General features: G+C 50.0%; 1 protein-coding gene across 2 annotated transcripts in view; it reads right to left on the bottom strand.

Moving 5' to 3' along the window:
- Positions 1 to 11,773, bottom strand: part of LOC129853098 (adhesion G-protein coupled receptor V1-like) — a 236,226-nt gene that overhangs the window by 204,374 nt on the left and 20,079 nt on the right. For both annotated transcript variants that reach the window (XM_055918807.1, XM_055918806.1), the window contains exons 2-3: positions 3,397 to 3,584; positions 2,029 to 2,178 (exon numbers count right to left, since the gene is read on the bottom strand). In XM_055918807.1, coding sequence (XP_055774782.1) covers positions 2,029 to 2,178; positions 3,397 to 3,584 — 338 coding nt within the window. The remainder of the gene's footprint in view (positions 1 to 2,028; positions 2,179 to 3,396; positions 3,585 to 11,773) is intronic.

An 11,773-nucleotide genomic window follows, 5' to 3' on the forward strand; every position in this document is an offset into this window, starting at 1 on the left:
CACAGAATCCACACGCTCTCACAATCGAGCCTGCAGGTCCTGCCAGGGGCCCGGATCCTCTGGGACACAAACACAACCCAACAAGCACCAACCCTCCACAGGAATCCCAGCCCCCGAGCCCTGCCCAGACCCCAAGCCCTGCCCTGCCCAGACTCCAAGCCCAGACCCCAAGCCATGACCAGATGCCAAGCCCTGCCCAAACTACAAGCCCAGACCCAAAGCCCAGCCCCCAAGCCCTGCCCAGACCCAAGCCCAGAACCCAAGCCCAGACCCCCGAGCCCAGACCCCAAGCCCTGCCCAGACTCCAAGCCCAGACCCCAAGCCCTGCCCAGACTCCAGGCCCAGACCACAAGCCCAGAACCCAAGCCCAGCCCCCAAACATAGACCATAAACCCAGCCACTGAGGCCTGCCCAGACCCCAAGCCCAGACCCCAAGCTCAGACCACGAGCCCAGGCCCCAAGCCCTGCCCAGACCCCAAGCCCAGACCCGGACAGTAGGCAAAGGATGAGTGGGCAGCACCTGTTGTGGTCTTGTCAAGCAGGTTTGTGGGATTACAGTATGAGGGACCGTTCCTGGACAATTCCAGCTCACCCTTTGTTTATGATTGTCTGGATTATTTTCAAAAAATGATAATCTTCTATCTAGCATTCTGATAAGTGTAACCCAGCTAGTGACGACATCATTACTCAAAAGCAGAATGGGAACACCAAACCCTCTCCTCTCCAACCAATCCCACCCTGCACAAAACAACTGTCCATCCATTTTTAAATGTATCGAGCCAAACAGCTTTCTGCTTGTCAGAAATGACTGATTCGCCAAGCCATCGCCCTCTCATCCCCCCTGTGCTTGATCTGTGAGGCCCCTTAGCACGTAGATCATCATTCAGACAGACCTTTGCCTGATGTAGGCTGCCTGTCTGTCACAGAGCCATTAGTCAGAGCGTGTGGACAGGCAGACAGTGGGTGCCAGCCCCCTCATCATCAATCACATGGCGACAGCCTGCTAATGACACCATGGCAACAGCTTGCTAAGGACACCATGGCGACAGCCTGCCAATGACACCATGGCGACAGCCTGCTAAGGAAACCATGGCGATGGGACTCTAGGTGTAAGACAGCCGCAAAAAAAAAAACCATTCCTCTCTATGCATCGTGGGAGAGGTTTCTGTCTGCACAGCCTAATGCTGTTTGGCTATGCCATGGCCACCTACCCCCATGTTGGGCTGTAGATTATACCCTTCTCGTGTGAGGGAATCCTCCAATATGTTCTCTAGTGTCCGTCCTTCCGTCCCCCCCGTGGCACGGTCCCAGCTATAGGAAGCACGTTGGTTTCTCCCACATGGTCTGTTTGGTGGCCCAGCCCTGGAGAACCCCGGTGGCCCAGCCCTGGAGAAGCCCAGTAGCCCAGCCCTGGAGAAGCCCAGTAGCCCAGCCCTGGAGAAGCCCAGTAGCCCAGCCCTGGAGAAGCCCAGTAGCCCAGCCCTGGAGAAGCCCAGTGTCCCAGCCCTGGAGAAGCCCAGTGTCCCAGCCCTGGAGAAGCCCAGTAGCCCAGCCCTGGAGAAGCCCAGTAGCCCAGCCCTGGAGAAGCCCAGTGGCCCAGCCCTGGAGAAGCCCAGTGGCCCAGCCCTGGAGAAGCCCAGTGGCCCAGCCCTGGAGAAGCCCTATAGATACACATCAAAGGGAATCCAGGGCCTCTCAAGTCTTTAAGCTGGGGTTGAAATGGGGAGGCCCTGGGGCAGTGGTTGGACCAGGGTGAGGGGTTAAGACACTCAGACACACTCATAAGCATTGCAACACATACACACATATAAATGCACACACACACATATTGACACATGAGCATGGTACAGGGGAAACCATAATAACCCCTGAATTCGAATGACCTCACACACACACACACACACACACACACACACACACACACACACACACACACACACACACACACACACACACACACACACACACACACACACACACACACACACACACACACACACACACACACACACACTCTCTTTCCGTTACCTGTAGCCTTAGGTTGAAGACAAAGGTCTCGTCGGCCTCGGGCAGCTCGTCGTCCCTTACAGCGATGAAGATGGTCTTACTGGCCTCTGACGACAGCAGGATGGCTGCAGCCGTGGTGGCCTCAAAGTCCCCTGTGTCATCTCCCTCCAACTAGAAGCACCAAGGACAGTTGATGTTGTAATCGTTATTGGAATCATTTGACTTGATCTTACACCACTTAAGCACAGACTGACACACACACGGCCTGTACAAAAATATAGAATGCTGGGGTCAACTCAACTGTGCCAACTGCTAGGGATAGAGTATTGAGATTTAAGGAACTGTCGAAAGAATATAGGAGCCTCAATAGGCCTAGGAAAGCCCCAACCAGGCCAGAATATAGGAGCCTCAATAGGCCTGGGAAAGCCCCAACCAGGCCAGAATATAGGAGCCTCAATAGGCCTGGGAAAGCCCCAACCAGGCCAGAATATAAGAGTCTCAATAGGCCTGGGAAAGCCCCAACCAGGCCAGAATATAGGAGCATCAATAGGCCTGGGAAAGCCACAACCAGGCCAGAATATAAGAGTCTCAATAGGCCTGGGAAAGCCCCAACCAGGCCAGAATATAAGAGTCTCAATAGGCCTGGGAAAGCCCCAACCAGGCCAGAATATAGGAGCATCAATAGGCCTGGGAAAGCCCCAACCAGGCCAGAATATAGGAGCCTCAATAGGCCTGGGAAAGCCCCAACCAGGCCAGAATATAGGAGCCTCAATAGGCCTGGGAAAGCCCCAACCAGGCCAGAATATAGGAGCATCAATAGGCCTGGGAAAGCCACAACCAGGCCAGAATATAGGAGCCTCAATAGGCCTGGGAAAGCCCCAACCAGGCCAGAATATAGGAGCCTCAATAGGCCTGGGAAAGCCCCAACCAGGCCACTAGTTTGCCAGACACCAATGGGGAGGGAGAAGACACTGGCTCCCATGTGGAAGCTGACACATTCGTTCTGAGGTGGGTGACAATTACTGCCAACGTACTGTACTGTAGGCCTTTCATCTCACACACTGCCTCCCACAGTACAAAGGTCACTTCTCTTTTCCTCTTAAGGATACCTGCATTTGACAACTCAGGAGCAGACCAGCTTCGGTGACAACTGTGGTTGAGGTTAATGCTCCACTGTTCTGCCCTACTGCTGTGTGCTGCTGATCATGGCCAATCACCATTGCATTAAACCGACACTTAGCCACAACTGTCCCTTACAAGACTTAAGTCAGAGAGACTAATGCCAAGTTAGAGGAGATTACGTAAACACAGAAAGGTATCTAGACAACACTAGGTCGAACACTCAAAAGGTGACCTAACCCAGTCCTCCTATGACCAGGTCGTTCCTACCAGAACCAGTGTGGTCACGTTGACCGGGTCTCCGATCCTCTCCACCACCAGGCGGACCACGGTGCGGATGCTCTCGTTGACCACGAAGTCCGTCTGTCCCAGGAACCTCAGCTCAGCTGACTCAAGCCTGGCACTCGGGATGGACAGAGCCAGAATCAACCCAGCCAGTGTGAGGACAGTGGGCATTCCTGTCAGATGGATAGAACACAGACAGACAGACAGACAGACAGACAGACAGACAGACAGGAAGACAGACAGACAGACAGACAGACAGACAGACAGACAGACAGACAGACAGACAGACAGACAGACAGACAGACAGGAAGATCTTCACAAAACTGAGCATTCATAGAACATTATGTTGGGATACAAAATAGGAGTATATTGGTGTATGTTGGGCATTGACACAGTGTTATAAGTTAGGTGCTCCAGAATAAGCAGAACAGGATCAGATTGGCATGATAGAAGGGAAATGACCTTTATTACCCCGATAAAACTATAGTCCCGCTGCCCACTGAAATATAAAGGAATACTTGAACTAAACTATTCCATGCCCTGACTGATGCTGTCTGTGGGTTTTCCTAATGACTTTTCTAGATTCTAGTTTCTCCTCCGCCTGCCCACATCTATCAATAATACATGTGATAGGTGACGTTGTTCGTAGAGACAGTTGATATAGCCTTTGGGGTTTTATGAGTCAGCGTTTCCCAGCGCTCTCCTTTCTTCTCAGAATCTAATCCGTTGTTCAGTCATGATTGACAAAACAAACAACGCCACAAGTGGTCAACGCAATGCAAAGTTGTGGGCATCCAGTTGCTGATGTACATGATCACGTGTCTTTTTAAATATTTGCTGTAAATTACAAGGTTGGAAAATACACCCGCAATGAATGAAGTCATGTTGTTTTCTTTTTTGGGGGAGAGAAAGGTCTTAGGAAACTTGGACATTGAAAGCATCCCATTTTTCATATGTTCCGTCCCTGTTAGATCACTCTGGATTATTTCCAGTATCATGGGGTGTTTCTGAGAGAAACATGAATCAATACAGGTGTCATGCTGGAGAGCAGAGGGAAACTACTACATAGTGGAACATCTAAATGAAACAGAAAAACAGATATAGTGATCCAGAGTATATTTGTGTGTTTCTGTGTGTGTTTCTGTGTGTGTGTGTGTGTGTGCGTGTGTGTGTGTGTGTGTGTGTGTGTGTGTATATGTGCGTGTGCATGGTTGCATGCATGTGTGTGTCTGTGTGTATGCCTGTGGTGGACAGGGTGCTGTGAAAGCTATCAAAAGTTGATTAAGAGCTGCTGTGTAGCAGGGTAGGGCAGAGGGAGGCAGAGGAGCCAGAGGGAAACATATGGAGAGAGAGAGAGGGAGTGAGAGGGAGGGAGACAGAGAGGAGACAGAGGGAGACAGAGGGAGAGAGAGGGAGAGAGAGGGACGGGGACAAAGAGGAGATAGAGGGAGAGAGAGAGATGGGGACAAATAGGAGACAGAGGGAGAGAGAGAGAGAGATGGGGACAAAGAGGAGACAGAGGGAGAGAGAGGGAGAGAGAGGGACGGGGACAAAAAGGAGACAGAGGGAGAGAGAGACGGGGACAAAGAGGACAAAGAGGAGACAAAGAGGAGACAAAGAGGAGACAGAGGGAGAGAGAGGGACGGGGACAAAGAGCAGCTAGAGGGAGAGAGAGACGGGGACAAAGAGGAGACAGCGGGAGAGAGAGGGATGGGGACAAAGAGGAGACAGAGGGAGAGAGAGAGACAGGGACAAAGAGGAGACAGAGGGAGAGAGAGGGATGGGGACAAAGAGGAGACAGAGGGAGAGTGAGGGATTGAGGGAGAAGGAAAGTAGACAGAGGGAGACAGAGGGAGAGAGAGGAGACAGAGGGAGAGAGAGGGATGTGACAAAGAGGAGACAGAGGGAGAGAGAGGGACTGAGGGAGGGAGAAAGAAAGAAAGAAAGTAGACAGAGGGAGAGAGAGGGACGGGGATAAAGAGAAGACAGAGGAAGAGAGAGGGACCGGGACAAAGAGGAGACAGAGGGAGAGAGAGGGATGGGGACAAAGAGGAGACAAAGGGAGAGAGAGAGGTGGGGACAAAGAGGAGACAGAGGGAGAGAGAGGGGGAGAGAGGGATGGGGACAAAGAGGAGACAGAGGGAGAGAGAGAGACGGGGACAAATAGGAGACAGAGGGAGAGAGAGGGGGAGAGAGGGATGGGGACAAAGAGGAGAGAGAGGGAGAGGGAGGGATTGAGGGAGAAAGAAAGTAGACAGAGAGGGACGGTGACAAAGAGGAGACAGACGGAGAGAGAGGGACCGGGACAAAGAGGAGACAGAGGGAGAGAGAGGAGAGAGAGGGACGGGGACAAAGAGGAGACAGAGAGAGAGAGACGGGGACAAAGAGGAGAGAGAGGGAGAGAGAGGGATAGGACAAATAGGAGACAGAGGAGAAAGAGGGACGGGGACAAAGAGGAGACAAAGGGAATAGAAGAAGAGAAAGAGGAACGTGGACAAAAAGGAGACAGAGGGAGAAGGAGGCAGAGAGAGGGAGAGAGAGGGAAAGGGAGAGGGAGGATACAGAGGGAGAGAGAGGGGGAGAGAGGAATGGAGGGAGAAAGAAAGGAGACAGAGGGAGAGAGAGGAACACAGAGAGAGGAGACAGAGGGAGAGAGAGGGAGAAAGAGGAAGAGAGAGGGAGACAGAGGGAGAGAGAGGAGACAGAGGGAGAGACAGGTAGAAATAGGAAGAGAGAGGGAGACAGAGGGAGAGAGAGGGAGACAGAGGGAGTGAGAGGGACAGAAGGAGAAAGAAAGGAGACAGAGAGGAGACAGAGGGAGAGAGAGGGACAGGGACAAAGAGGAGACGGGGGAGCGAGAGGGAGCGAGAGGGAAAGAGAGAGGAGACAGAGGGAGCGAGAGGAGACAGAGGGAGCGAGAGGGAGAGAGATGGAGAGAGAGGAGACAGAGGGACAGCGAGAAAGAGAGGAGACAGAGGGAGAGGAGGGAGAGGGAGAGAGGGAGGGACGGGGACAAAGAGGAGACAGAGGGAGAGAGAGGGAGAGAGGGATGGGGACAAAGAGGAGAGAGAGGGAGAGAGAGGGACTTGGACAAAGAGGAGAGAGAGTGAGAGAGAGGGACTTGGACAAAGAGGAGAGAGAGAGGGAGAGAGAGGGTCTTGGACAAAGAGGAGAGAGAGAGGGAGAGAGAGAGAGGGACTTGGACAAAGAGGTGAGTGAGAGGGAGAGAGAGAGAGAAACTTGGACAAAGAGAAGAGAGAGGGAGAGAGAGAGAGGGACTTGGACAAAGAGGAGAGAGAGGGAGAGAGAGGGAGAGAGCGGGACAAGGACAGGATGGGAGTAAAACCTGTTATTCTGCCTTCTCTCTCCCTTGGGGAGGGAAACTTCCTGCCCCCTTACACAGATCACATCACACTCCGAGAGACTCTCTCTCTCTCACACAGATCCCCTCCTCCTCTAACGCCATCATTACCTCACTATCACTCACTTCTTCTGGCACAAACACTCTCTCTCTCTCCCTCGTTTTTCCCACTTCACATTCACTCATTATTTCCAGGAGTTTATCAACACTTCTATTCTCTGAAAAGGATGGTAAACAGACGTACACTTTATTATATTTGGAGAGTGAGACAGGTTGCTTTTAGACCCTCTACAAAAACCACACAAAACAAGGAAGGTGTTAAACATACTGTCGACACCGACCCAACAACTAAAGACCCTTCAAAGAAGGTTGATGCTGGGCAGATGCTGTTTGTATTGCCTCGGTCTGTTTATGTGCAGCGCAACAGTCTGTCCTGACATCAGCACCACTGGGGCTCCTGGGCCATGCAGGGCCTGTCTGTCAGAGCAGACTCTCTGTCAGGCTCTGTATGTGGAGAGCCTGGCAGAGCCGCCTGACATTGATAACGCTCTGAGCAGTCCAACTGCACACACACTCATGCCAGTACTGTTAGAGGACAGACACAGGAGCATCAAAGGCCTCAGCGTCCAGAGACTCCAGATAGCGGGGCAATAGGCCAGGACAGTGGAGCACAGATTGGTGTGGTAACCACAGTAACCAGATCTGTCCATCACAGATCTTTTCAGCCGAAGAGAGAGGGAGAGGGAGGGTAGAGGCCAGAACACAGGGGACTTGGCTGTCTTAATGCCAACCCCACAACAGACCCCTGACGAGATGATACATTCTGGAGATACAGTGAAGCCTGCAGAGTTGAAACACATTGGATTGAATTTATTTGATGATAAGATCCCAATTCATATCAAACCAGTTTGCGTTCACTGTATTTAGACTGCATATTCAGCTAAACCTTAAAGCTGGGATCAAGATACATACTGCAAGCCAGCAAGCTAAGTAATACTTATTTTATTTTTTTTATTTTTTATTTATGCAGTTGGTTTGGGATTATTGCCCCCTTGCAAAGTGCCAAACACGCTTGCCAGGAAAGTTCCTTAGTGCTGGGCATTGAGCTTTATTCAGGAGGGCGATTAAGACTCTAGTTTCATGAGCTTAGAGTAGAGAACACAGCTGGGAGACTCTGCACAGGTTAGCATTGGCACTAAACGGTGCAATGCTATTAGACAACTGGTCTCACTCGGCTGCCAGGAGCATGACAGAGGTGGCCAGGGGTGTTTTGACCCTGTCACCTGTCAGTGACTTGGCAACAGGTTAACAGCCAAGCTGGGCCCATAGTAACTGAGACTGGGGAGATTACAGTGGATCCTGTGCAGACGATGTGACGAGGTGTTGGGTTACCAGGCTGCTCCTGGGGTCAGTCTTGGCCTGCCTCTAGGTTTTCTGCTGCCAGGAGCCAGGCCTGCTCCGTAGTCTTAACATGAATTATTAATACACCAGACAAGACTTCACAGCCAGTGGGACCAGGAGTGTGTGTGTGTATGTGTGTGTGTGTGTGTGTGTGTGTGTGTGTGTGTGTGTGTGTGTGTGTGTGTGTGTGTGTGTGTGTGTGTGTGTGTGTGTGTGTGTGTGTGTGTGTGTGTGTGTGTGTGTGTGTGTGTGTGTGGTCGCACAAGAAGAAGTACAGTCACTGGCTTCTTTGCGGTCGTTGATGACGCCATGTGGAGTGTCTGGTTGAGGACGTGAGCACAGTGTTGAGTGTAACAGAATAACACATGCTGTCTCATGCTGACAATTCCCTTCTAAGAAAGACTTAGTGATGAGCTTGGAGGCACTATGTTGTTGAACGTTGAGCTGTAGTCAATGAACAGCGTTCTCATGTAGGTGTTCCTTTTGTCCAGGTGTGAAAGGGCAGTGTGGAGTGCAATAGAGATTGTATCATCTGTGGATCTGTTGGGGCGGTATGTGAATTGTAGTGGGTCTAGGGTTTCTGGGATGATGGTGTTGTTGTGAGCCAAGACCAGACTATCAATGCATTTCATGGCTATAGATGTGAGTGCTACGTGGCGATAGTCATTTATGCAGCTTACCTTGGTGTTCTTGGGCACGGGGACTATGGTGGTCTGCTTGAAACATGTAGGTATTACCATGTGGGTCATGGAGAGGTTGAAAATCTCAGTGAAGACACTTGCTAGCTGGTCAGTGTATGCTCTGAATGTTGCTTGCCTTGAAGCGAGCATAGAAGGCATTTAACTCGTTTGGTAGGCTCGCGTAAATGGCAGCTCGTGGCTGGGTTTCCCTTTGGTCTGTGATAGTTTGCAAGTCCTGCCACATCCTGACAAGCGTCAGATCCTGTAAAGTAAGATTCAATCATAGTCCTGTATTGACGCTTTTCCCGTTTGATGGTTCGTCAGAGGGCGTAGCAGGATTTGTTATAAGCACCCAGGTTTGTGTCTTCATACATCACTAAGTGTCCCTACATACAGTATGTATTTATTGATGATGTAATGTGTCATTATGAGTGCATCGTGTGCATCATAACAGTGAACATCAGAGAATTCTGTAAATATATGTTGGGCAGAACAGTCCTGAAGCTGAATTAAAACAGTATTAAAGTGCAGAGAAAGGATATGTTGAAAATGTAGGTGTCACCAAGTCTCAACCAACCCAGCTTGGCACTGCAGGCCTTCCTCCGATGGCACCGGCACCAGCAGCACTTTCAGCCAGGCAGCACAACAACTAGTGATGAAACCACCAATGCTGTGGCCACAGAAGTTTAGCCGTTTTTCCCGGAAAAAGCTCTTTATGTTTCTCTTCATTTCTGTGGCTTTAACCAGAATGTAGCCTCTGTTTGGTGGTTTATTCTCTAGTTGAGCACACACACACACACACACACACACACACACACACACACACACACACACACACACACACACACACACACACACACACACACACACACACACACACACACACACACACACACACACACACACACACACACACACACACCCTCTCAATCCTCCACAGAAGTGATGCCACCCCCATGTGTTATCTTACCTCAGAAACCTCAACGCCAATTCTCCTCACAGGCCACTAAAAGCTGCCATATACGCTCAGCTCACAACCCCGTACTCGCAATTCACATGTAGTTTCTTCTTCAGTACGTTTAGATCAGTGAACATTCTCAACATCCAGAGGTTGAGGGAAATTAAGAAATGCAATAAGTGACTATGGCTAAAATGTACTTCATTTAATCTGACGGGTATTCAGTAAACCACAACGTGTTGTCGGCTAGACGCTATTCTGGAAACGCACTTCTATTTATTGTTGGGGAAACACATTAGCAGAACAAGTAGAAAAAGTTGATTTTTGAAGAAAGACTTTGAGGGGCGAAGAGAGGTCTGAGTGGGAGAAAAATGATATCAAGTGAAAACTGACCAGAGGCGGGCGGGTGGAGCAGGCAGAGCACGGCGGGTGGAGCAGGCAGAGCACGGCGTGTGGAGCAGGCAGAGCACGGCGGGTGGAAAGGAAGGGACAGGCAGAGCAGTGACTGTATGCTAGCAGGATAGTCCATATCTCTAATCATCTTTGCTGATCGCTATGTTGTTTCCATAAGTGGGTGAATTGGTCTAATGTAGCATGTATGGTAAAGACTCAACCCTTAGCTACCTCTTCCAGTTGAAATGAGCTCCAGGAAAAGTGAATAATGACAATATTTGTTTTGTTTTGTGTGACAACAGCGCCAGCGATAATTGATCGAGGCGTCAAAGCGGACAACCCGCCCACCCGGCTTCAGTTGGGTCATTATAATTAAAAACAATGCATTCTAAAATAAATCACACACACGCCTCGCACGCTCGCCTTTGGTGAGTTTAATCTCTCTCTCTCTCTCTCTCTGTCTCTCTCTCTCTAGCTCTCTCTCTCTCTCTCTCTCCCTCTAGCTCTCTCTCTCTCTTTCTCTCTCAATCTCAATCACATATTGTCAGACGTTACTTTTAAACTGCATCTCACATCTTCGCAAACCAAAAACACAATGATTTCTTTCTTTGTGAAAAGTGGGTAGAAACCCAGACAAAACAGGTGAGTTGTCTCTCTCTTCTGAATGATTAGCAACACACAATGATGCACTTTCAGACCATTTAACAAGGATGAGGTTGCTACAGCAGCCAGACTAAAAGAGACAAATTAGGCAGGGTATTAATTCATCGCATGTGAGGCCTGGATGAATTAGGCAAAGTATTAATTCATCGCATGTGAGGCCTGGATGAATTAGGCAGGGTATTAATTCATCGCATGTGAGGCCTGGATGAATTAGGCAGGGTATTAATTCATCGCATGTGAGGCCTGGATGAATTAGGCAGGGTATTAATTCATCGCATGTGAGGCCTGGATGAATTAGGCAGGGTATTAATTCATCGCATGTGAGGCCTGGATGAATTGCTAATTGTCATTCAAAGACGTCTACAACAGAGACGGGACCCAGAATGGTGGCTGTTGTTGGGGCGGGAGCAGGGCTGCACAATTCACTGACCAACGCAGAATTCTTCTGGAGGCTTCTGTTGTGCGTGTTCTTTTCTTTTCACATTGTTTTTCCCCTCTCTTTTCTTCCCTCTCTTTCATGCAGGACTCCTCCTCTCACCTAGCCAAGTCTAAACCCCATTCAGACAGATATTCCTCTTCTTTCTTTCTTTCTTTCTTTCTTTCTTTCTTTCTTTCTTTCTTTCTCTCTCTCTCGCTCTCTCTCTCTCTCTCTGCTCTCTCTCTCTCTCTCTCTCTCTCTCTCTCTCTCTCTCTCTCTGCTCTCTGTTCTCTGCTCTCTCTGCTCTCTACAACCCTCTAGTATGGGCAAAGTAGGAACCTTGTCCCTCTCCAGTCCTCTCCACTGGGCTGCTCTTGGCAGACTGGGGACAGATGGTAGATCCCTGATCAAGTGTGTAGGCTCCAGAGCAGCGGCACAACACATACACAGGTTATATACCACACTTCCACTGACTAGCTGGTCATTAA

The sequence above is a fragment of the Salvelinus fontinalis genome, chromosome 4 (genome assembly GCF_029448725.1).
Source record: "Salvelinus fontinalis isolate EN_2023a chromosome 4, ASM2944872v1, whole genome shotgun sequence".
Taxonomy (NCBI): domain Eukaryota; kingdom Metazoa; phylum Chordata; class Actinopteri; order Salmoniformes; family Salmonidae; genus Salvelinus; species Salvelinus fontinalis.